Below are 24,327 nucleotides of genomic sequence, written 5' to 3'. Positions count from 1 at the left end.
TTTTGCATATGTTAGTGCAAAGGACGTCCAAATCATCCTGATACTATTGTGATTGACTACAGTAGGATCATATCCAAAGTTTTTTCACATGGGAATATGCAAGCCATAGCTAGGGGTTGAATCCTGAAGTGCCCTGTTCAAAATTGAGACCCGCTGCAGCAGAAGTGATACTAAATAGGCCTTGCTCGTGATACACTACTTTTTCCCTTTGTTGATTAACTCCCCCTACCCAAACCCCTCCACCCCATAAAAATCTTGTAGACTGGCTAATCAATTATATTTTAAAGTGTACTGCAGTGATACTCACACAGTAAAGTTTAATATTAACACATTTTGTAATAAGTAAAAGTCTGTACAAATTCCAATTGGAATCTGTGGGTAATTAAATAATAGAACAACAAATTAAATGATTTATGAATAAATATTAATAAAAGTTAAGATATATAAATAAAGATAATTCTTGGTATGATCTTTCCATTTTGATTTTCGGTAATTAATGTATAATTGGAGTTAAAATATAGACACTATATTTTTTGTTCTTTATATAATTTCAGGAATATACTATTGCATAAATTTGTTATTTTAACATTTTATGTTAATGTTGCCATTCATCTTACAAGTGGTTATTTAATGAACCACATAATGCGGCCATTCTAAGATCTAAAGGTTATGCAGACCTTTTATATTATGGAAAGTTTATTGTACAAAAGGTTAAAATGCTTGCATCAATAACAGAGAAATCGCATTTGTAAATTAAAGTATGTAATTTGTAAGCTGTTTTAAAGTATAGCCGCGCCATTGTTGTTATCCTTGGATATATAGGCTGGCTTTTATGTTTGTAATTAGCGTTACTCAAACACTTATCAAAAACTACAGAAAATTAGAATGTCAGATAGTAATAATGTACAGTACAATACTGAACAGTACGACCTAAAATGTGTAATTATTTATTTTTTTAAGTTTTAAAGGATAGGTCTGTGTCTAAAATTGTTATGTATTAAAAAAATAAATCATACCCATATGCGACACCAATGACAATGGCGAAGCGTAAGTGTGTATGTATAATAATTTTGTTTTAATAATGCTCTGCGCCGTATACTTAATGTCTCTAGAAGTAGTAGTGCCAGTACAATGTTTATTGAACATGGTGTCCCTTCCTTTAATGAGTACATGCGAAAATCTACCTATGGTTTCATGCAACGTATGTTGAATAGTTGTAACATCCTTGTTTCTTGTGTTTGCAAACATATGCTCCATAACTCCAAAATGTATTGTAGATGGAAAAGCATTCTATACTTAAGTTTAGATTTTTCTTTTTCTGTTTATAAGTTTGGATGATATTTCCGAAATAAAAAGGAATTGAATTGAATTATATTAAATATACAGAAGTACTGTATATATTCTACAATTTGTATTCATTTTTCATAATTTCAGACAAAAGCACTGTAAAACAAATATACTGAACACAGGAGCTACCCTTCTAAATAATAGTTCAAACATTTTTACTTTATATATTGATTAAAGAAATGTAATCCCTATATATTTTAATGCGAGGTTAGAAAGTTCAGATGCATTCCCATAAGCATTGAGTTGTATTTAATGAGCTATCGTAACCGCTTTGAGCCAAACGTAATCCGTTCTACAAAGATAATGTAAAGTACTGTAAATACAGATTATTGACTATTTAGTGTGTCAAAATACAAGTGTACTGTAAATGATGTCCATTTATAATCCCATGCTCAATTTTAAGATAATCCCATGCTTGATTTTTCCCATGCTAATCCTACACCCCCCAATTATGAACTGTTGTTATAGGAAAACCGTAATTTCATAGAGTCAATGTACTGTACAGTAGGTGCTTATCCAAGTATAAATCTTTGTATCAAAATCATGTTTTTTAAGTTTTCTTGTTTTATTTACAGTACTGTAATTCTGTATTTTGTAGGTCAGGGTCCAACAATGTTAATGTAGTTAAAATGTAGAATTTTATATTAAAATAATTCATAACTCGCAAAAATCAATAAATCATTGAAGAAACAAGAAATGAAATAATACTAGTACAGGTATTTTAACAGTAACATCCTTTTTGATAAAGCAGAAAGTATTCCTCATTTTGTAAAAAATGTTAACAACATTTACACACACAAGTCTGATTAAAACTCATCATCATAATCATCAATTCATTTCCAGGAAGATTTTAGTAATAACCCAGCATTTTTAATTTACTGGTACTGCATCCAATTTACAGTATTGTATATTTTCCTTTTTTTCAGTGTTGCTCTAGCGATATATTATCTCATACGAAACAGAGAAGGTAACAGAGGGTTGAAGATTTTTGATGAAAAACTACATCCTCTTGCTGTAAGTTATTCTGCAAACCATTGCAAACATATTCAATTTGGTTTTTATGATTGTACAAAAACCCTTTCACAGCACAGTGCTAGTCCCACCTCTGTGCATAACATTTATTTAAGGAAAACAAGTGGTTTTTTTAATAAATTGTAATAAAATACTAAATGAGATAATTATAATTGTGGTGTGTGGTGGCCAATTTTTGGTCTCCGGTTAGGGGGTAAAAAAAATTCTAAGTTGCATATTAATGACATCATGTGAAGTCATTTCAGCTATTTTGGATTTCCTATTTTTTATCCATATCAATTGTATTAAAAAACTTTTTTTTTTCTATAAGAAATTGGTTGAAGATACATATAACAAATAAAAATATCGAAAATTTATGTTTATCAAGTTTTTGGGCAAAATCGTAGAACAAAGAAATTTTCCCAAAAAATCACTATTTCTACAATTATTTCGGAATTCTTTTTTTGTGTTGTCATAAACATGATGTTTTGTAATATGCATATTATGTGACGGCATGGCGGCCATATTGAATTTAAATTTTGTCGCCCACTGTATACTTGACACAAAATTGGCTTTCAAATTGAATTTTGAATAATAAGACTCTGCAAACGGTCACCACACACTGTACTCCCCTCAATATTTGGTTTCCCGACTTAATGTAACTTTTGCCATTGCTCTAGAGAAAACAAACTATGGCAAAAATGAGAGCTTGATAAATTCTGCTAAATATTTTAGCCTTTAAATATCATTTTTAACTCTTGCTACAATCAATGGTTGTATTAAAAGTAATAATATATTTTCATATTCTTTTTTTTTTTTTTTTGCAGAGGGATTCGTTGCCCGAAGATTATGCAACGCGTAATCCAGAACACAAACATATATACAAGTTTATACGTCTACTTTTCAATGCTGCTCAACTTACGGCAGAGTGTGCTATTGTTACGTTGGTATGTGACCCATTAAGCGTTCAATTCTATTGCGAGTGTTTGACAAAATGGGCTAGCGAGCAAACTCTAGTGAGAACTATCACTGAATACAAGGTGCTGAGGCACTGTATATATATTTATATAAGTAAAAAAAAAGAGAAAAGGGAAAGGGAAGAAAAGAAGACGAAAAAAGAGAAAGAAAAGTGAAAGGAGAATCAAGGGAAAAAATAATAATAATAATTATAAATAAATAAGAGAGTCAGTTTCTCTCTGTAAAAGAATAAATGATTAGAACTAGATGGTACGCTCGCTTCACTCGCTATCTAAGTTTTACGTTTATTCTCCAAGGGCCCATAAATTTACCTACTTGTGTTAAACCAAGGGCTCATAAATTTACCTACAAACTGGGAGTCTGAGAGATTGGAATGTTCCATTCATCACAAATCAATACATTTGTACAAACGTATATTAAATCTATCAAAATAGTATTTTTTTAAGAAAATCGGCCTGTCTTTAACATTATGATACTGTACTCGAGCTGTTCTACCGGTTTTCAGCTATTAAAAACAATTATCGTAGAAGGAGATAGGAAAATGCGAAGCATCCTCATATTATTGTGTGCAGGTATTTTTCAAGAGGACATCCATTAGACAGTGTATACCACGATCGTAAAACACCCCTATTTGGGGCAAATCGTTAAACCTAAATTCGTTTTAATTGTCAATAACTAATTATCTAACTCAATTTAATTAGTAAACAGGGTTACATCAGATGGTTAAAATCAGTACCAAAAGTATGAACCAACTTTATATACCATCAATTAAAAATTCTAAAAGTAAGGCGCGATTTAACGAATTTAGCCCTAGTAAATTTATATATAGATAATACCACACAACCAAATACTGTTGAGCTAGAGCTATTGGAGGAGCAGAGTCTTCACATCTGAAGTTGGCTCCAAATACGAAGAAGAAGAAGAAGAGAAGATAATATAGCATTGTGATAAATTTCAATTTTGCCTAAACCCTAATTTCTTGTATAGTAGTGGGTATGGTTTAGTCGACAATACGGATTCATATTATATAATATTCTATATTTAATTACCTTCTGTATAATAAATGAAATATAAAGATCCTCCACAATACTACCAGCTCTTCTATTCACCATTCCCATACCACGTGTGCAGTCCAAGGCTAGCATATAGATTTTTTTTTCAAATAAATATGTTAAGAATAGGCTTTATTATATTTCAAAATAAATTTCTTTTTATTTTATTCAAATATGTAACAGGGCTAGAAATTTCCTTTTTTTTTTTTGCTATCAAGTAAGCCAATTTTTTGGAAATTAATTCTAGTTGAATTTACAAAAGTAACTAATATTCTTAGCTAGTCTTGACATTTTTCAGCTGCTGTAGCTATTTTGAAAAAGCAACTTACTAGGTGATTTTGAAACTAAATGGGGGAAAAAAAATCGGAAAATCACCATACTGAAAACAAAAATATAATTTTTTTTACTAAGCGTTTTTGATCCATATTCGGTTAGGTTCCCGATTCTTCGTTTTGTCGGTTAATGGACAAGCAATCACAGAGTAATTAGGAATGAACTTTCTATAGTAGTTGGTCATCCCAAGGAATGACCGGAGTTGTTTCTTTGTTTCTGGTTGTTTGGCTGACAAGATGCTTTGTATCTTTTCCACTCGAGGTTGAACATGTCCTTTCTCTACCACATGGCCAAGAAACTCGATTGTTTCATAACCAATGAAACATTTGCTTGGTCGAGCAGTTAGATTGGCCCTGCGGAGACGTCCAAACAATTCAGACAAACATTTCATATGTTGATCCCAAGAAGCTGTGTGAATTAGAATGTCATCAATATAATTAAGTGTATTATCCATATCACCACCTTATCCTTCTCCACCAATCAGCAACTCACACACTAACTTAACTCTTATACCTCTCCTCCAATCAGCAAACACCACACAATCCTTCTCTGCAACACAAAAACTCTGCTCCACTGGCTTCACACAATAGCTTCCTAAAACAAAAGAAAGGTTCAAATAGTGAAAACAAAGGAAAAGTAAGAATGACTTGCAAAATATATACACAACTTTATGTCACTTGTGACATTTACTCCCCTCTAAAAGAATAATGTATCAACATTTTCTCCATACCGTGACGGGTCCTATTTACACTCGACTTAAATAATCAGCTCCTACATTTTCACTGCCTTTAATCGCCTCTATTCGGAACTTGTACGGTTGTAGAGCCAGGGCCTATCTCATAATTCGCCCATTGGACAATTTCGCTCTGTGCATAAACACAAGCGGCTGGTGATCAGTTTCCAACGTGAAGTTTCGTCCATATAAATAAGACTCAAATTTTCGTACACTCCATACAATGGCTAAGCATTCTTTCTCCATCACTGAATATGCTTTTTCTCGAGGAAGCAGTTTCTTGCTAGCGTACGCCACGGGAAACTTCACGTCACCATACTGCTGCATTAGAACCGCTCCCACTCCATATTCGGACGCATCTGTTCTCAAAATAAAATCTTTGTTTAAATTAGGAAGGCATAAAATTGGAGTACTGTTTAATTTTTCCTTAAGTTTAACAAACGCACTTTCCTGGGCCTTCTCCCAACATATTCGGTTAGGTTCCCGATTCTTCGTTTTGTCGGTTAATGGACAAGCAATCACAGAGTAATTAGGAATGAACTTTCTATAGTAGTTGGTCATCCCAAGGAATGACCGGAGTTGTTTCTTTGTTTCTGGTTGTTTGGCTGACAAGATGCTTTGTATCTTCTCCACTCGAGGTTGAACATGTCCTTTCCCTACCACATGGCCAAGAAACTCGATTGTTTCATAACCAATGAAACATTTGCTTGGTCGAGCAGTTAGATTGGCCCTGCGGAGACGTCCAAACAATTCAGACAAACATTTCATATGTTGATCCCAAGAAGCTGTGTGAATTAGAATGTCATCAATATAATTAAGTGTATTATCCATCCCTTTGAGTAATTTTCTCATGATACGACTGAAAGTAGCCGGTGCATTGACTAAGCCGAACGGCATGACATTAAATTGAAACAAACCATCTGGTGTTAGAAAGACTGTTAAAGGTTTTGACGCTTCATCCATGGGAACTTGCCAATACCCTTTACTTAAATCTATCTTAGTAAAATAATGATCATGGGCCAACTTTGTGAACAGTTCCTCTTGGTCCGGAATCGGTTCGGCGTCAAAAACTGTAACCTGATTAAGTTTCCGAAAATCCACGCAGAATCGATTTGACCCATCCGGTTTCTTTACCAATACTATTGGAGAGGCAAACGGTGCCCCTGAAGGCTCCACTACACCCAGATTTAACATCATAGTTACCTCATCCTTAATGGTACCTCGCAACGCATGTGGAAGTGGATAGGGCTTGGAACGGATTGTATCATCAGTTTCCAGCTTGATTTCATGCTGCCCAAGTGTAGTCTTACCCGGTAAATCCGTCAGTACATCTTTGTAGTTTCCGATAAGTCGGTGCACCTCATGCTTTAGTGTATCATCCAGGCTTTCGTTGATGTGGATGTCGGCTGTTGTTTCTTTTGCTAGTAGAGGGTGGAGCTGTAAAAGATTCTCATTCGATAGATGATAATTTTGGTTATTTGTAAATGTTTCATTAGGTTCGCATTCAATAACAGCGGTGCTAGCTAATTCAAGGATACCAGAAGGCTCGGATACCCCTAAGGCAGCACTAATGTCTGCGGTTCGCTCATAATACTTTTTCAAGAGATTGGCGTGAAATATTTTGAATTTCCCGTTAAGGTCAATTTGGTAGTCTAGATACCCAAATTTCTTTACAACCTTAAAAGGACCTTTCCATTGAAGCAATAGTTTGTTTTTGTCTGTGGGTAATAAAAGTAGTACCTTATCCCCAACCTCAAATTCCCGAGACTTACTCTTTTTGTCATAATATTGTTTGTACCTGACCTTAGATTTTTGTAGATTCTTCTGAGCCATCTGACAGGTTTCATGTAGTCGTTCCCGTAAATCCATAACGTACTGGTAGGTGGTTTTTGTTTCTGGTGTTTCGATTTCTTCGGTCCACAATTCCCTTAGGATGGACATGGGTCCTCGTACGGTACGGCCATATAACAGTTCAAAAGGAGAAAACCCTAAACTTTCTTGTGAAGATTCCCTAACCGCAAAAAGTAGTGGGTCAATGTAACGATCCCAATCAGTAGGCCTTTCTGCACACATACGTTTCAGCATTTGTTTGAGTGTTCCATTGAACCGTTCGACCAAACCATTACAAGCTGGGTGATATGGAGATGTCATTACCTGACGTATAGACAACAACTTACTAACTTGCCTCATGACTTCAGATGTAAATTGTGATCCCCTATCGGTAAGCATTTCTTTCGGGATACCAAGTCTAGAGAAAACACCAACCAAGGCCTCAGCAACCCGTTCAGCTTCAATATTTGGTAGAGGCACTGCCTCTGGATAACGAGTAGCAAAATCTATTATTGTGAGTATATAACGATTACGACCTTTAGACATGGGGAAAATGGGACCAACTATATCAACGGCAATCCGTTCAAACGGCACCTCGATCAAAGGCATGCTTCCTAGAGGCACTTTCGTAACTCTACCTTTTTGTACAGTTCTCTGACAAATGTCACAGGATCGACAATATCGAGTAATATCTGCAGTTACCCCAGGCCACCAAAATGTTGTCAACACTTTATCTGTCGTCTTTTTTACCCCTTGGTGTCCTCCTAATAAGGTTTCATGGGCTTGGCGCATTACCTGGCGTCGATAGTCAGCTGGCACTACTAGTTGGGTAAACTTATCCCCGTGTTCAATATTAGGAGAGGAAAATTGCCTATATAATAGGTCTTTATGATAAATAAACCTAGCCTCGGCTTGTTTGTTACTCACAGTTGTAGTTTGTTTCTCTGCAAGATCCTTGAATTTTGCAAGGCTGATATCTTGTTGCTGGGCGGTTTTCATAATTCCCGCTGTGATGATTTGCTTGTGTATTTCTGTAGTTTTAAGTGTTCTGAATGGTTTATCCATAGTGTTAGCTTGAGACCGGGTAACAACAGAACATCCTTGAAGATTTCGCTCTGTCCATGTGGGATCTGGATTTCCTGGTGCTCGTACTCCTGCAATATTACCTAATATCAAGTCATAAATAGGGTTATTCATACATAGTGCATACGTCTTTCCTGAAAAAAATGGAGTATTAACATGTATTAATGCAACCGGTAAGTTGCGGACCGTGCCATCAATCAGCACACAGGTTTTCTCCTTACCAGTAAGTTGTTCGGCTGATACAAGATCTTTCTTCACAACCACCCCACTACAGCCACTGTCACGAAGAACAGAGACGCAGCGTGACCCAACACAACCTGTATAAACGGGCATTTTACTAATTGAATTATTTAGAGCCGCTGTCATAATTGGAAGACAGTGCCCACATTGAAGAGTGACCTTATCACCATCATTATTGATACAACATTGATTTAAAGACTCTGACATTTTCGTAACCATACTGGCACCCACATCGGGAATTTCTTCTTTGGCTTTACATTCGTGTTGTTTTGTACATTTCTGGCAATCAGACTCTGTTTGTGGTGAAGTAGACAACCCAGCGCAACTGTTGGCGTCCTGTCTACAATTTCTGGCAATATGTCCTGTTTTTAAGCATCGGTAACATTTTGGAGGAGAGTTTGGCTTATGCATAGTTGAGGCTCTGCAATTTCTAGCTAGGTGACCTACACGATGACATATAAAACAAGTTGGACTACGGAAACTAGAAGGGCTTTGTGATGAGGATGTACTGGGAACATTATTAGAGGAGAGTTGAGGAGAATTTGGCTCTTTTTGTTTAAACTCTATTGGTTTACCAAATAATCCCCCACGAGCTTCCAAATATTGCTCCGCAATTTCAGCCATCGCTTGTATCGTTTTCGGTTGACGTTCCCTTAGGAACAGAGCTAGGTCCTTCCCACACCCATCGGTAAACTGCTCTCGCAGCAATAAATCTTTTAACCCCTGAAAGGTTTTTTCCCCCTCTGCTAGGTCAATCCACCTATCAAGATAATTGCTTATCCTCGCAGCAAATTGCGGGCCGCTTTCTCCGTATTCGGGCTTAGCTGTTCGTAACTTATGTCGAAATCCATCGGCGGTTAACTGAAACCGTTTTAGAAGAGCCAATTTCAACAGTTTGTAATCGTTAGCTTCAGCTGACGACAACCTGGAATAAACCTCGAGAGCCTTCCCAGTTAGTAGGGCACTTAAGTTAACCGGCCACTCAATTTCTTTCCACTCCTGACTAGTCGCATACCGTTCAAACCTTTTCAGATAGGCATCTAGGTCATCTGTTCGATCATGGAAAGGGGGTAATTTAGGTTTACTGGCCTTAACCCGTGACTCAGGATTGGGTAATACTCTACCACCCGGCCGTGCCCGATTCTTTTCTTGTTCTAATTGGATTTCTAACCTTCGCATTTCTATAAGATAGGCCTGTTCGTTTTCTCTCTCTTTTTCTTCACTCGCTCTTTTTCTCTCTGCTTCGTCCCTCTCTAATACCTCTCTTCTCTCTCTCTCTTCCTTCTCTAGTGCCTCTCTTCTCTCTCTCTCTTCCTTCTCTAGTGCCTCTCTTCTCTCTCTCTCTGTTTCGCTCCATTTCTTCTCTCTCCCTGTCCCTGTTTCGCTGTTTTTCTTCTCTCTCCCTGTTTCTCTCTTCTCTCTCTAGTGCTCTCTCTTCTCTCTCTCTGGCAGCTTCCGCTTTTCCTGCGTCAACAATTTTAGTGAGATCCATTTCTTAAGAAAAAAAAAAATATATATATATAAGTATCCAATATAAGTATACAGTATGCCAATAATATGGCAAATAAACAATCCAAGAATCACGTACAATTGTTTCATCTACCAATGTTCACGCTAGGTTACAAAATTTCCTGGACGAGCCCCCATAAATGTCACACAGCCGCAATTACGGCTCTTTCGGACATGTAATTGCCGGTAACCAACGATGAACAACGGTAAATAGCCACAATCGTACACATATAAATGTAAAAAGTAAAATTTAATAATAATCTTTGACAACCAATTCTTTCTTTTATAATTCAAACCCCAAAAAAAAACCCACAAAAAAACCCAACCAATTCTCAAACAATGATACCGTATTCCTATTCCCCACAACTTTATGCAATTCCCAAAATTTCCCAATCCTTCCAAACAAAATATCAACAATCTTCTTATTTTTAAATAAATCCCCGAAACCCCCCCTTTCAAATACAATAATATCACAAGATGAATAATTAAACAATAATAAATGTCCACAATATCGTTCCTTCTTGCCTTCTCTCCTACGCTGACACAAAAACAAATTAGAAAGATAAAAGTTAAAGCGATTCTGCAAATAAACAACTCCCACGCCTCTGCTCCCGTTCTGCTTGTATTATCAATTATAATTCTTCCTATTTTCTGACATATAAATAAATCAAATATAAAGTTAAAATGTTTCTTAATGTCGTTCTGCACTGCAATCCGCTCCCCGACCAATTATTCCTTTCTCCTTTCCACGTAAAATAATATCAGTATCAATCCAGTTACTCTTCAATATTTCCAAACAATTCTTTACATGCAACAACTTCTGCTGTTTCCAACAGTTATTTCTTCCGTCAATTTACATTCACAATTTTAATTAATCCTCAGTAATCTCAACAATTAACAGTTCTACATTTAAGTACAGCCTTATAGTATTACTTCCAACTCACAATTTATTAACTTCATGTATATCACTTTATTTCCTTTCTGCTTCAGCTCTATATCACCATAATTATCTCCAACTCACAATTTATTAACTTCATGTATATCTCTTTATTTCCTTTCTGCTTCAGCTCTATATCACCATAATTCAATTACTTCTTCTCTTGTACGTCTTAGTTTCTCATATCAATATTCACCTATCCCTTTCTGGCTTAACATAACATAGCCCTCCTTCTCTGTCTCCTCTCAATTTCCATCTACCTCAAAATTCCCTCAATTATCCACATATCACCACCTTATCCTTCTCCACCAATCAGCAACTCACACACTAACTTAACTCTTATACCTCTCCTCCAATCAGCAAACACCACACAATCCTTCTCTGCAACACAAAAACTCTGCTCCACTGGCTTCACACAATAGCTTCCTAAAACAAAAGAAAGGTTCAAATAGTGAAAACAAAGGAAAAGTAAGAATGACTTGCAAAATATATACACAACTTTATGTCACTTGTGACAACCAGGCATTTATATTCTATGACTGAACAGTCTATAAACGTTATCTAAAATATTATCTTATCATTTATCATGCACTTCTCGCATTAACCTTTGTCCATGCAATTGATAATTGTCAATAAGTTACATGTTAATTCTTTATTACTTTATAATTAGGTTCTATTTTTATGTCATGTCATAAAATTGTTATAAATTTGCTACTATCTTACTTTCGACCTTTACATAATGGCTGTTGTAGGACTTCTACTCTCAAACATCCTAATTATCCCTAATTAATAATGAGTGATTTGTCAGTGTTGCTACTGTTTTCAATATATAAATGAATGAATGCGCTAACTTTTAAAGGATTTCTGGTTCAATAATCTTTTCACTTATAAAATGACAAAATGCATTTTCTTTCTGATCCAATTTTTTCAGAGGGACAATACATCTTTAAATTCTTACTGTATCAAAATTATTGCATAAAAACTATAGCAACATAAATATACATACACACAAAAATACATTATACTGGTCCTTCCATAGTTTGTTTGGTAGTGTAAAATGTATGTGTTTGAGCGGGGGATCCAGAATTTGGAAATTAGGGCGTAAGGAAATTGGTAAAAATGCTTTTGCTGAAAAATGTGTGTTTATTTCTTATTTAAATTAAAAACCAAACAATATTTGTTCGTAGGTGTACATAGAACGGTTATTAACTTATGCTGAAATCGACATCATTCCTTCAAATTGGAAACGGACAGTGTTAGGGGCGATCCTTCTGGCGTCAAAAGTGTGGGATGACCAGGCTGTCTGGAATGTAGACTATTGTCAGATACTTAAAGAATTAACAGTTGAAGACATGTAAGTTATTCTGTCTAGCGTATTCTGCTGGTACCCTTATTTGTGTAATGAAGAAAAGCATGTTTGACTTTTCACAAACAAACTGAATTTTAAAGACAACCATGTCAATTGGAGTGGCCAAGTGGTTTAGATTGGGGCGCTGCAAACCACAGCCAGAGCATACGGCTGACTTTCCATGACAAACTGAATTTTAAACTGTATTAAAAACCACAGCCATGATATCGGCACAGGTTCAATTTATCTCCTTGATACTACAGTATATTTTATTTTTTTATTTTATGTCTTTAGGCAATGTGGCCAAGGATTACCAATAGTGAATTAATCACTGTCCTATCAGATAGGTGATAATCCCCCTGATACAGGGGCTATTTTGTGAACCAGTTCACCGGGGTAACCCCCCCTACTCTTTTCGAATAATGAACTGGGTTCTTTAAAGTGCACACAGGTTATAACTGTGTACACTGGACCTACAGTTTATAGTCCTTATCCGAAAAGACTTGTTCCACCACCAGAACCATGGAGCGAGTCAGCCTCGAACCCTTGCCGATGTTGTTGGCTCTTTAGGTACGGTAAACGGCGCCCCTGCTTTAACCGCTCGGCTATTTGACTCGCTAACTATATACTGGAGTCTTCTGGGATAAATGCTTGAAACTAGAGGTTCTGTGTACACATCTGATTTGTATGCATGAACCTATTAAGTCTTTTGGAACGAGTAGCGCATTACTCTGGTGTACTGGTCTATTTCAGCCCATTTCGGTAATCACTATGTTGGGCTAACAACCTTGCCATTACTTTGTTACGGAAACCACAAGCATTGCTCAATGTCTCAAAGGGATGAAAACAATTAAATCGAAAACAATGGGAAATAATTGATGATAACAAATTTAAATAGTATGTTGTTTTGTGTATTTTTTTTATTCATTCAGTCATTTCAAGTTTGTATTTAGGCCTCTTTGTATTGGTAAACAAAACATTACTGTGGCCTTAGTTGTTGGGCAGTCAATATAAGATCAGCCTGGAATTTACGAAACCACATGTAAATGTAGGTCCGGCCTACAGTACTCCGTACACTTCACTGCTCTTGTTTAGTATTGCTGGTACTCTCTAGCATTTTGTTTACTTTTTATAATCTATTATTTATGCATTATAATTAGTCAGTGTAGATGAGTTGATCATTGAAAATAAAATTCTAGTACATCAAAAATATACCTTTTCACATAGATTGGAAAATAAGCTAAACACTAGGCCACAAAAAATAGGTTATGTATTTTTGTGTATGGAGGCTGTGAGCCAACTCTTTTAGGTGTTTATGCAAGCATGCAGTATTGGTCCATCGTAAGATTTTACAATATTTGATAATTCCCACATGTTTATCCTGTAACCAAACCAATTTAACAAAAACAGCAACCTGTGTATGTGTCCCTTATATTGACATAGCCCTTTATGCGATTAGATGACGGATATTAATGGATAATCTGGAGATGCTTAACATGTCAAAATGATTACTGCAGTAACTACATTGTTTTACTGCAATGAAGTATGATTTTATTTTGAGGTTAGATGTTTATGAGTGAGGATGCAAGAATAAAGTAAGATGCATGCAAGGACAAAAAAACTTTATTTTTAACTTGATCTAATTTATGTCTTTTATTTTTAGGAATGAACTAGAAAGGCAGTTTTTAGAGCTTCTTCAATTTAACATAAATGTTCCATCGAGCGTGTACGCTAAGTATTACTTTGACCTCCGAACCTTGGCTGAATTAAACGATCTGCATTTTCCAGTGGAATCATTAACCAAAGAGCGTGCCATGAAATTAGAGGTATGAAGTTTCAACAAACAAACCAACAGTATTAACATGTTTATGAAAAAAAAATTCAAGGTCTTTTTAAAATTTTGATTTATAACTAGAGACAATTAAATTTGTTGGTTGTTTTTGTAGGCAATTTCAAGATTATGCGAAGATAAACTACAAGAAATAGGCGTACAACTCCCTCGTTCTCAAAGTGCTGACGCAATTACACCACGATTTAAGGCAGCCATCTTGTCATGACATCTCGTAAACTTGATGATATACGTCCGTATTCACGGAAGCAGTCAAGATACTTGCGTATCGCTCTGTGATGATTCGAGGATTGGCAGTGTCGTTTTAGGCAGGGTTAGAGTGGAGAGCCTGGTTATGGTCTTTTTGACTGCTTGTGTGTGGTTGTTGGAGGTCTAGTAGCTGGCTATTGTAGGCCACAACACTAAATTCCAACATCAAGGTTATTGTTGCGATAACCAATTCTTGATCAAGGGCCATGATTTAACAGCGCTTGTACATGTGCTCTGTTGTATTACCATATCAACTTTATATGCAGTAGACATCCCTATTAAGGTGATGTTCCTTGAATAGGGAGTTACCTGTAGTGTTAAAATTTAGAACATCTCCTATGGGAACACTCCTGTTAAAGGGATACTTCTGCAGTGAAACTAACAAAGGACAATACTGTATGTTTGAACACTATGGCTAACCCAATTTATGGGACACCCTGGCATTATTATGTAGCGAAGGTGTCCCTATAGGGGTCAACCATAGCATAATATTGTCCCTTGTTTGTTTAATATGAAAATCTCCCCTTAATATGGTTGTCCCCTTACAATGAAGGGCTCTTGCTGTATCAAAGGTTGTTGGAAACATTAATTGGTATGAACCAGCCAGCGAGCCATCTCTCATCTGAAAATGTGTTGTGTAATACCTTGAAAATTTGTTCACATGTTTGAATCATGGCTCTGTTTAGTAAATTCCTAAAAAACGTTTGAAAACTGTTGTTGGGAACAATACGTTATAACTGAAAATATGAATATAATTAGAATGCTATTGCTTTAGGTCTCCATGTGCAATAAACCAAATTAGGAAGGAACCAAGTTAAAAATATAATTCCTTGCCAGTTTTTTTTTTCTGGCGCTGTAAAATAACGTTCTGTAATATAAATTGTCGTCCATATCATCGTCCAGTTTCGCACCAGTGTCCGAAAGAATTTGGTAGCAAAAAACAATTGGAAATTTGTACAAATAAGTGTATAGGTTGTGTATTATATGCTGCAATACGTATATTTTGCATATTGTACGTGCTGTAGCCAAGTCTGTTGTTTAAACATTTTTTTTGCCATTGTTGACATAATGTAACACACCGTGGAATACAATTTTAACTGCTATAGATAAACTTATTATGTAATAATATTGATGATAATGTACAGAAAAGACGTATTGTTTTAATTAATTATATTATGCACTTATAAATTACCAAACTACAAGTATATTCCCAAATTTCTCCCCTCTTCCCTCAGTGTTAAAATAACATTATATAGAAAAGTTTTATAACTGTTGTGGGGGCATTGAAGAAATGACTCAATTATCCATAGTTCACTGATCATCAATCTGTCTGGATACATTATTTTTTTCCTATCAGGTTAAGGTAGAAATCATAAATAACTTACGAGCCTAGATTTTATTATAAAGAATTAAAAAATACCTGACCTATTTCCTAAATATGAGTGAACCTAACCCTCCAAATAATCTCAACTATTGAAATGAAAACATGGATGATGTTGATGGGCATCGAACTCAGGGCCATAATGAATTATTCACGATTTCTGCCTTAACCTGATGGGAAACAATTGCCTAGCATTTTGTCTGTGCGGATTTGATAACTATTTTCACACATATATATATATAAATCCAAAGGCAAATTACTGAACAAATGACAATGCTGTGGGTATCAGTGGCTGAAACTAATAGAGATACAAAATAAAATAAGAAAAAACAGCCAGAAAAATTAGCAGAACTTTCTGGCAGTACAAGCCATTCATCACACATATAGGCTTATATATACAAATTTCACAGCAAGGCTCAACTACCACAAATTATCCAACTTACTGTAGCACACTATGCTCTTTGTCAGTCTGTAGCTCGTAATTAAGATATTTGTCAGTACTATTTTGAAACCCGGTGTTTAGGCTTCCATTAGTCATTTCTGTGTTTAGTAATTTCGTCTGTAGTAACAACGATGATGTCACAATATGTATTCATATTTTCTATACCAAAAAAGGAACTATTAGCTAATAGGGTCAACATTTATTGAAAGTTGTTTGCTACATTTATTTTTCCATGATAGCAGAATGAAAATGCACCAGAAATCCTTTATAGTCAGAATCAGAATTTTTCGAATTTTTTTTCCGTCTCTATCCTATACTTGATTTCTGTGTGTTATATGTCCCTAATTTCAAAATTGTATTTCCACCTCAAGAAGATAGGTAGGCCTACTCTATTAACAAAACTTCTAGACCTTCTATCAGATGTTGCTGATTTAGCATATTATGTAATTGGTCTGCCAAATTTAAATACCATTCATGGTACCTACACCATTCATGGTACATACACCATTCATGGTACATACACCATTCATGGTACATATACCATTCATGGTACCTACACCATGCATGGTACCTACACCATTCATGGTACCTACACCATTCATGGTACATACACCATGCATGGTACATACACCATTCATGGTACATACACCATGCATGGTACATACACCATGCATGGTACATACACCATTCATGGTACATACAACATGCATGGTACATACAACATTCATGGTACCTACACCATGCATGGTACATACACTACACCAATTGTTTGTGTACCCTATTCTTGCTTAATTTATTGCATTATTTATGTCCATATCACAATTCTGTTATTGTTAAACTACTATTAATCAATTATGACATTTTCTCCTGTTATACACTGTATCATGGTAATTGTCTAGATACAATAGCTAGAGTTGGCTGTTTTTCAGACCTAATACACATCGTCTTACTGTGATGTGCCATTAATATTTTGAACAATCCAGCTGCTTATGATCAAACGTTTTAATAGTATTGCAAATATTTATATTATAATACATAGTTCCTCAAATCTACAGTTTAATCAAGTTATAATTATTACCCTCTTAAATTATTAATTAATTTAATTAAAATAATTATAATATTTTTTATTTTGCTAGTTCTGACACCCACCGTCTGAATCTCTTTCTATCTTTTCTGACTTACTTTTATATCACTTTAAAAAAATTTAATTGAACACATCAATAACATAATTAAATATATTCCAATTAATTAATTTTATTGGTAGGATTTTACACGTTTTTTAAATGTTATTTGTGATATTCTAAGAAATATATAAAGTAGGTAATAATAATATTTTCTGTAATTGGTAATTTTATACTTTTTAATTTATTGTAATTATTAAATTATCATTTGTCATCGTTGTTTACCAATTAGTCCATTTTACCAATTGTTTTTAAAGTTTAATGCATATAGATATTATTTAACTAAATTTTTTTTAACTTTTTAAGTTCAACACAAAGACGAAAATCATCACTTTCTTCTAAGTCATTTAACATTTCTTGAAAAAATATTTTTATGTTAAGCCCTACAGACAAATAAAAATGCTACTATAAAAAATGTTTGAATAATAATAATAATAATAAATATAGTTTTAAAAAGAGTCACAGTATGAAACTTGAGGCCCATTTCGATGCGTGTATTTGATATTTCTAGTGTTTTCATTCTGTAGAACATTGAAAACAATTTTTAAATTAATCTAACGTTATATTAAATTAGATAAAACGTTCTTTAAGAATTTGAAACAGTAATGTCGAAGTGGATTTTTATTATTTTCTATCGATACAGTCGACTGTGTGCCAATTCCTTTTTAGTCGATATCCTCTACACCAATTAATAGTAACATCGGCACGATCAACCGTGTTGATAGACAATACTAGTTTTAAATGCATGGTCGACCGGTGATAGAAAACCTTAATTCACATGACTGGTCAACCGTACCAATAGCCTCACAATAATGTTTATTCTTTGCGTGTGCTTCTGTGTAGATAGCTATTATACTGTAATGCATTTTGTACCTTTAAGCTACTATATGAACTAAAGTAAATGTTACATGTGTGATACACCTTGTTATAGTCGATTATTCTATTGTGTAAGTTGTCAGTTTCAGTAGCCGATTCTCGGTATTGTATCTATACAATATTTGTCCAGTATCATATTATGCCAATTATGTCTATATATATATATGTGTATATATAGCCATATTATCGCAAAATAATTGAATTTTAAAAAGTTGATATTTTGGGCATTTTTCGAAAAAATCCCTGTACTAGTACAGGGATTTTTTCCAAAATTGGCTAAATATCGACCTTTTTATTTTTCGACAAAACTGGTTAATATGGCTCTATAAGATGATACAAAACAATATATGTGCATATATAGCCATATTATCGCAAAATAATTGAATTTTAAAAAAATTTAAATTTTTCGAAAAAAATCCCTGTACTATTATAGTACAGGGATTTTTTCCAAAATTGGCTAAATATCGACCTTTTTATTTTTCGACAAAACTGGTTAATATGGCTCTATAAGATGATACAAAGCAATATATGTGCATATATAGCCATATTATCTCAAAATAATTGAATTTTAAAAAGTCGATATTTTGGGCATTTTTCGAAAAAATCCCTGTACTATAGTACAGGGATTTTTTCCAAAATCGGCTAAATATCGACCTTTTTATTTTTCGACAAAACTGGTTAATATGGCTCTATAAGATGATACAAAGCAATATATGTGCATATATAGCCATATTATCTCAAAATAATTGAATTTTAAAAAGTAGATATTTTGGACATTTTTCGAAAAAATCCCTGTACTATAGTACAGGGATTTTTTCAAAAATTGGCTAAATATCGACCTTTTTATTTTTCGACAAAACTGGTTAATATGGCTCTATAAGATGATACAAAGCAATATATGTGCATATATAGCCATATTATCTCAAAATAATTGAATTTTAAAAAGTAGATATTTTGGACATTTTTCGAAAAAATCCCTGTACTATAGTACAGGGATTTTTTCAAAAATTGGCTAAATATCGACCTTTTTATTTTTCGACAAAACTGGTTAATATGGCTCTATAAGATGATACAAAGCAATATATGTGCATATATAGCCATATTATCGCAAAATAATTGAATTTTAAAAAGTCGATATTTTGGGAATTTTTCGAAAAAATCCCTGTACTATAGTACAGGGATTTTTTCCAAAATTGGCTAAATATCGACCTTTTTATTTTTCGACAAAACTGGTTAATATGGCACTATTAGATGATACAAAGCAATATATGTGCATATATAGCCATATTATCGCAAAATAATTGAATTTTAAAAAGTCGATATTTTGGGCATTTTTCGAAAAAATCCCTGTACTATAGTACAGGGATTTTTTCCAAAATTGGCTAAATATCGACCTTTTTATTTTTCGACAAAACTGGTTAATATGGCTCTATAAGATGATACAAAGCAATATATGTGCATATATAGCCATATTATCGCAAAATAATTGAATTTTAAAAAGTCGATATTTTGGGCATTTTTCGAAAAAATTCCTGTACTATATAGTACAGGGATTTTTTCAGAAATTGGCTAAATATCGACCTTTTTATTTTTCGACAAAACTGGTTAATATGGCTCTATAAGATGATACAAAGCAATATATGTGCATATATAGCCATATTATCGCAAAATAATTGAATTTTAAAAAGTCGATATTTTGGGCATTTTTCGAAAAAATCCCTGTACTATAGTACACGGATTTTTTCCAAAATTGGCTAAATATCGACCTTTTTATTTTTCGACAAAACTGGTTAATATGGCTCTATAAGATGATACAAAGCAATATATGTGCATATATAGCCATATAATCTCAAAATAATTGAATTTTAAAAAGTCGATATTTTAGACATTTTTCGAAAAAATCCCTGTACTATAGTACAGGGATTTTTTCAAAAATTGGCTAAATATCGACCTTTTTATTTTTCGACAAAACTGGTTAATATGGCTCTATAAGATGATACAAAGCAATATATGTGCATATATAGCCATATTATCGCAATATAATTGAATTTTAAAAAGTCGATATTTTGGGCATTTTTCGAAAAAATCCCTGTACTATAGTACAGGGATTTTTTCAAAAATTGGCTAAATATCGACCTTTTTATTTATCGACAAAACTGGTTAATATGGCTCTATAAGACAATACAAAGCAATATATGTGCATATATAGCCATATTATCGCAAAATAATTGAATTTTAAAAAGTCGATATTTTGGGCATTTTTCGAAAAAATCCCTGTACTATAGTACACGGATTTTTTCAAAAATTGGCTAAATATCGACCTTTTTATTTATCGACAAAACTGGTTAATATGGCTCTATAAGACAATACAAAGCAATATATGTGCATATATAGCCATATTATCGCAAAATAATTGAATTTTAAAAAGTCGATATTTTGGGCATTTTTCGAAAAAATCCCTGTACTTATAGTACAGGGATTTTTTCCAAAATTGGCTAAATATCGACCTTTTTATTTTTCTACAAAACTGGTTAATATGGCTCTATAAGACAATACAAAGCAATATATGTGCATATATAGCCATATTATCGCAAAATAATTGAATTTTAAAAAGTCGATATTTTGGGCATTTTTCGAAAAAATCCCTGTACTATAGTACAGGGATTTTTTCAAAAATTTGCTAAATATCGACCTTTTTATTTATCGACAAAACTGGTTAATATGGCTCTATAAGACAATACAAAGCAATATATGTGCATATATAGCCATATTATCGCAAAATAATTGAATTTTAAATATTTTGGGGATTTTTCGAAAATTTTCCGAAATATCGACTTATAGAATGATATATTGAGGTAACATGTATGTGATTTTGCACTTGTCAATTGTAGCGAAAAATTCTCTGTACTGTATACCAGGATTTTTTCGAAAAATTACCGAAATATTAACTTACTAAATTATGTATTGAGAACATGCGGAGAAAATATGTTATTTTGCGCGTGTTAATTGTTAATCGAAAACTACCCAAAGTATTGAATTACCATATTTATTCTATTCGAGGGAGACGTTTATTTTTTTGGGAGTAATATGGTAACAAATAAATACCCCATAGATTTGAAAAAATACAACACAATTAACATCGATCTTTATTTTACATCATTCCTGATTATGATCAAATAAAGATCGAAACGTTGAATCATGGCTTGCCTTTCGTTATTTGGAGTCAGTTTTATACTATATTATTTAAACATAATCAGTGCAAATATAGGTTAATTATATTGAGTGATAACACAGTAAAAATTGTACCAAAATGCTTCGGTAAATTGTAGATCATGTTAATCAATGAATTCTACTACAAATAGAATGTATTTAATATAAATTGTTATTTATATGTATTGTAATTTATGGGGGGGGGGGGGGGGGCGTTTACTCCAGGAAATAAGTAAAGGCCCTGTGGCGTTTATTCGCGAGGGAAGTTTATTCAGAATGATGTTCTATAGGGGCGTTTATCACAGGGAGATGTTTATTCAAAGCGGATGGTTTATTTGAATAAATACTGTAATTATGTATTGAGGTAATAAAATTCTTTGTACATTTTTCGAAAATTGTTCCTACTGTAGTACGGGGATTTTTTTCGAAATTAAAATAGTACAGGGATTAACTGAAATAACCAAAATATCGACTTTCTTAGTATTGAGGTAACATGCGCAGAACAGATTACGTGATTCTGAGCATGTCAATTCGAAAAATGACCAAAATATATTAACTTACTTAATTCAAAATTCAATTATGCGGTAATATGCACATTCAATTTATTTCAGCATTACAGAAACAATTACAGATAAAACACAATGAATATACACAGGAGACAAAGATCAAAACAATTTAAAAGAAATAACATTGTGTTATTAATCTCTTATAGAGCCATAGTAACCAGTTATATCAACAAATAAAAATGTTGAAAATATAATAGAAAAAAAAAATCCAACAAAATTTGACTAAAAACAAGTATACATTACAATATGTTAGGATTTATTGTCATACATTTAAAATGTATTGACAGATGTAAAAATAGGTAATCTAACAGCAGGATACTGAGCTCAGTTAGATCAAAGGATTCTTCGGTGGTTGCGACACGACCCTATAAAGAGAAACTGGAGAATAATGTACTTGGTACTGAAACCGCAACTAGAATGAATTTGTCGCAGCCAATCATAAGATCAAAGGACTATTACAAGTTGATATCTTGGCAAGGTGAGCTCAGCATCTTGTTGTTAGATTGCCTTGCAAAGAAATAACAGTGTGATAGCAAACTAATGTTAAAGAAAGCTTTTTAAAGTTGGAATGTCTACAAGCTAAATTGTCTAATTGTGTTCTAGTTAAAACTGTGTTTTCTGACGATTATAACAAATGGAGGATTGGATAACTGATCAGGTAAAATGTAAAACGGCATTCTATCATATTGTTCACACTCATGTATGCATGTTCTCCTGTTTTGGTTTTGTTTTTAATTGTTGTATGCAAATCAATCTGACTTGTGTTGTGTTTATTGACACAGCGGTTCATTCATTATGGAATTGAGTATTGCACAAAAGGTTAGTCACTTAACTTGACTTAAATTATTTACAATAAACTGGAATTAAGTAATAACTCATTTAAAACTTCTATTGGTTAAAAAATGGTGTAACTTGTGTATGATTTTCATAAAACCTATATTTTATTCTTAAATTGAAAATTTTCTCATGGGTTGTTTTTGATAAAAATTGAGCATAATAATAGAACAATAGTTAATGAACAAAGGTGCAAAGTTTCATTGAAGTACAACAATTAGAATACCCTTTTGCTAAGGTGTAAACTTAAATGCCCTGTTTTTTATTTGTACTTGTCATTTCCTGTTAACTTTTTTCAGTATTTTAAATCTTAGATTATGTAGTTTCAGTATTTTGTGAAAATCTCAATTTTGAAAATTCTAACTTATGTCTGATTCTCTATAGGATGGGCATCACCATATAGAATTGGTACATCCACACCATCGAAAGACCACACATTCTTTCTATAGGATGGTGCATCAACACCATTGTATATTGGTGCAGTCACAAGCAGAAAGTGATACAAAAAATAGATAAGAAAATTTAAATGACTTCATCAACTCTGAAGTGAAATAGAAAGCATTTGATTAAAAAAGACTTGTCTTATTAAGAATGGTGCATTAATGAGACATCTTGTTGCAAGAAGGAGTTGATGCAAATTATTATTCAATGAACTATTGGGAGAATTTGATCAAGCCAAGTGGCCCAACCTGGTAAATATTTTCTATACCAGGTCATTTACATGTGAAATGTCTCATATAGCATGGCGCATTAATGACATTACAAAATATTGCATATTCTTGTTGCAAGGAGGAGTTGATGCAAATTATTATTCAATGAACTATTGGGAGAATTTGATCAAGCCAAGTGGCCCAACCTGGTAAATATTTTCTATACCAGGTCATTTACATGTGAAATGTCTCATATAGCATGGCGCATTAATGACATTACAAAATATTGCATATTCTTGTTGCAAGAAGGAGTTGATGAAAATTATTAATCAATGAACTATTGGAGAATACGATCAAGCCAAGTGGGCAAACCTGGTAAATATTTTCTATACCAGGTCATTTACATGTGAAATGTCTCATATAGCATGGCGCATCAATGACATTGCAAAATATTGCTGCAAAACGCAGTTATTGCATATTCTTGTTGAAAGAAGGAGTTGATGCAAATTATTAATCAACGCACTATTTGAGAATTTATCAAGCCAAATGGGCAAACCTGGTAAATATTTTCTATTATCAGGTCATTCACATGTGACATGTCTCATATAGCATGGTGCATCAATGACATTGCAAAATATTGCTGCAAAACGCAGTTATTGCATATTCTTGTTGAAAGAAGGAGTTTTGG

General features: G+C 33.6%; 2 protein-coding genes across 2 annotated transcripts in view; one reads left to right on the top strand and one right to left on the bottom strand.

Moving 5' to 3' along the window:
• The window catches only part of LOC144848543 (cyclin-Y-like protein 1), a 70,056-nt gene extending 51,635 nt beyond the window's left edge, over positions 1-18,421 (top strand). Inside the window, exons 5-9 of the mRNA XM_078705350.1 lie at positions 2,274-2,361; positions 3,186-3,305; positions 12,241-12,407; positions 14,065-14,227; positions 14,348-18,421. Of these exons, the coding sequence (XP_078561476.1) occupies positions 2,274-2,361; positions 3,186-3,305; positions 12,241-12,407; positions 14,065-14,227; positions 14,348-14,458 (649 nt within the window). The 3' untranslated portion in view covers positions 14,459-18,421. The remainder of the gene's footprint in view (positions 1-2,273; positions 2,362-3,185; positions 3,306-12,240; positions 12,408-14,064; positions 14,228-14,347) is intronic.
• On the bottom strand, positions 5,554-9,890 carry LOC144834435 (uncharacterized). The gene has a single exon (XM_078692614.1). The coding sequence runs from the start codon at positions 9,784-9,786 to the stop codon at positions 5,554-5,556; it is 4,233 nt and encodes a 1,410-aa protein (XP_078548740.1). The 5' UTR covers positions 9,787-9,890.
• Positions 18,422-24,327: the final 5,906 nt, after the last annotated feature.

The sequence above is a fragment of the Antedon bifida genome, chromosome 1 (genome assembly GCF_963402885.1).
Source record: "Antedon bifida chromosome 1, ecAntBifi1.1, whole genome shotgun sequence".
Lineage (NCBI taxonomy): Eukaryota > Metazoa > Echinodermata > Crinoidea > Comatulida > Antedonidae > Antedon > Antedon bifida.
The sequence above is the reverse complement of the archived record's forward strand: the minus strand, read 5'-3'. Positions and strand labels throughout refer to the sequence as shown.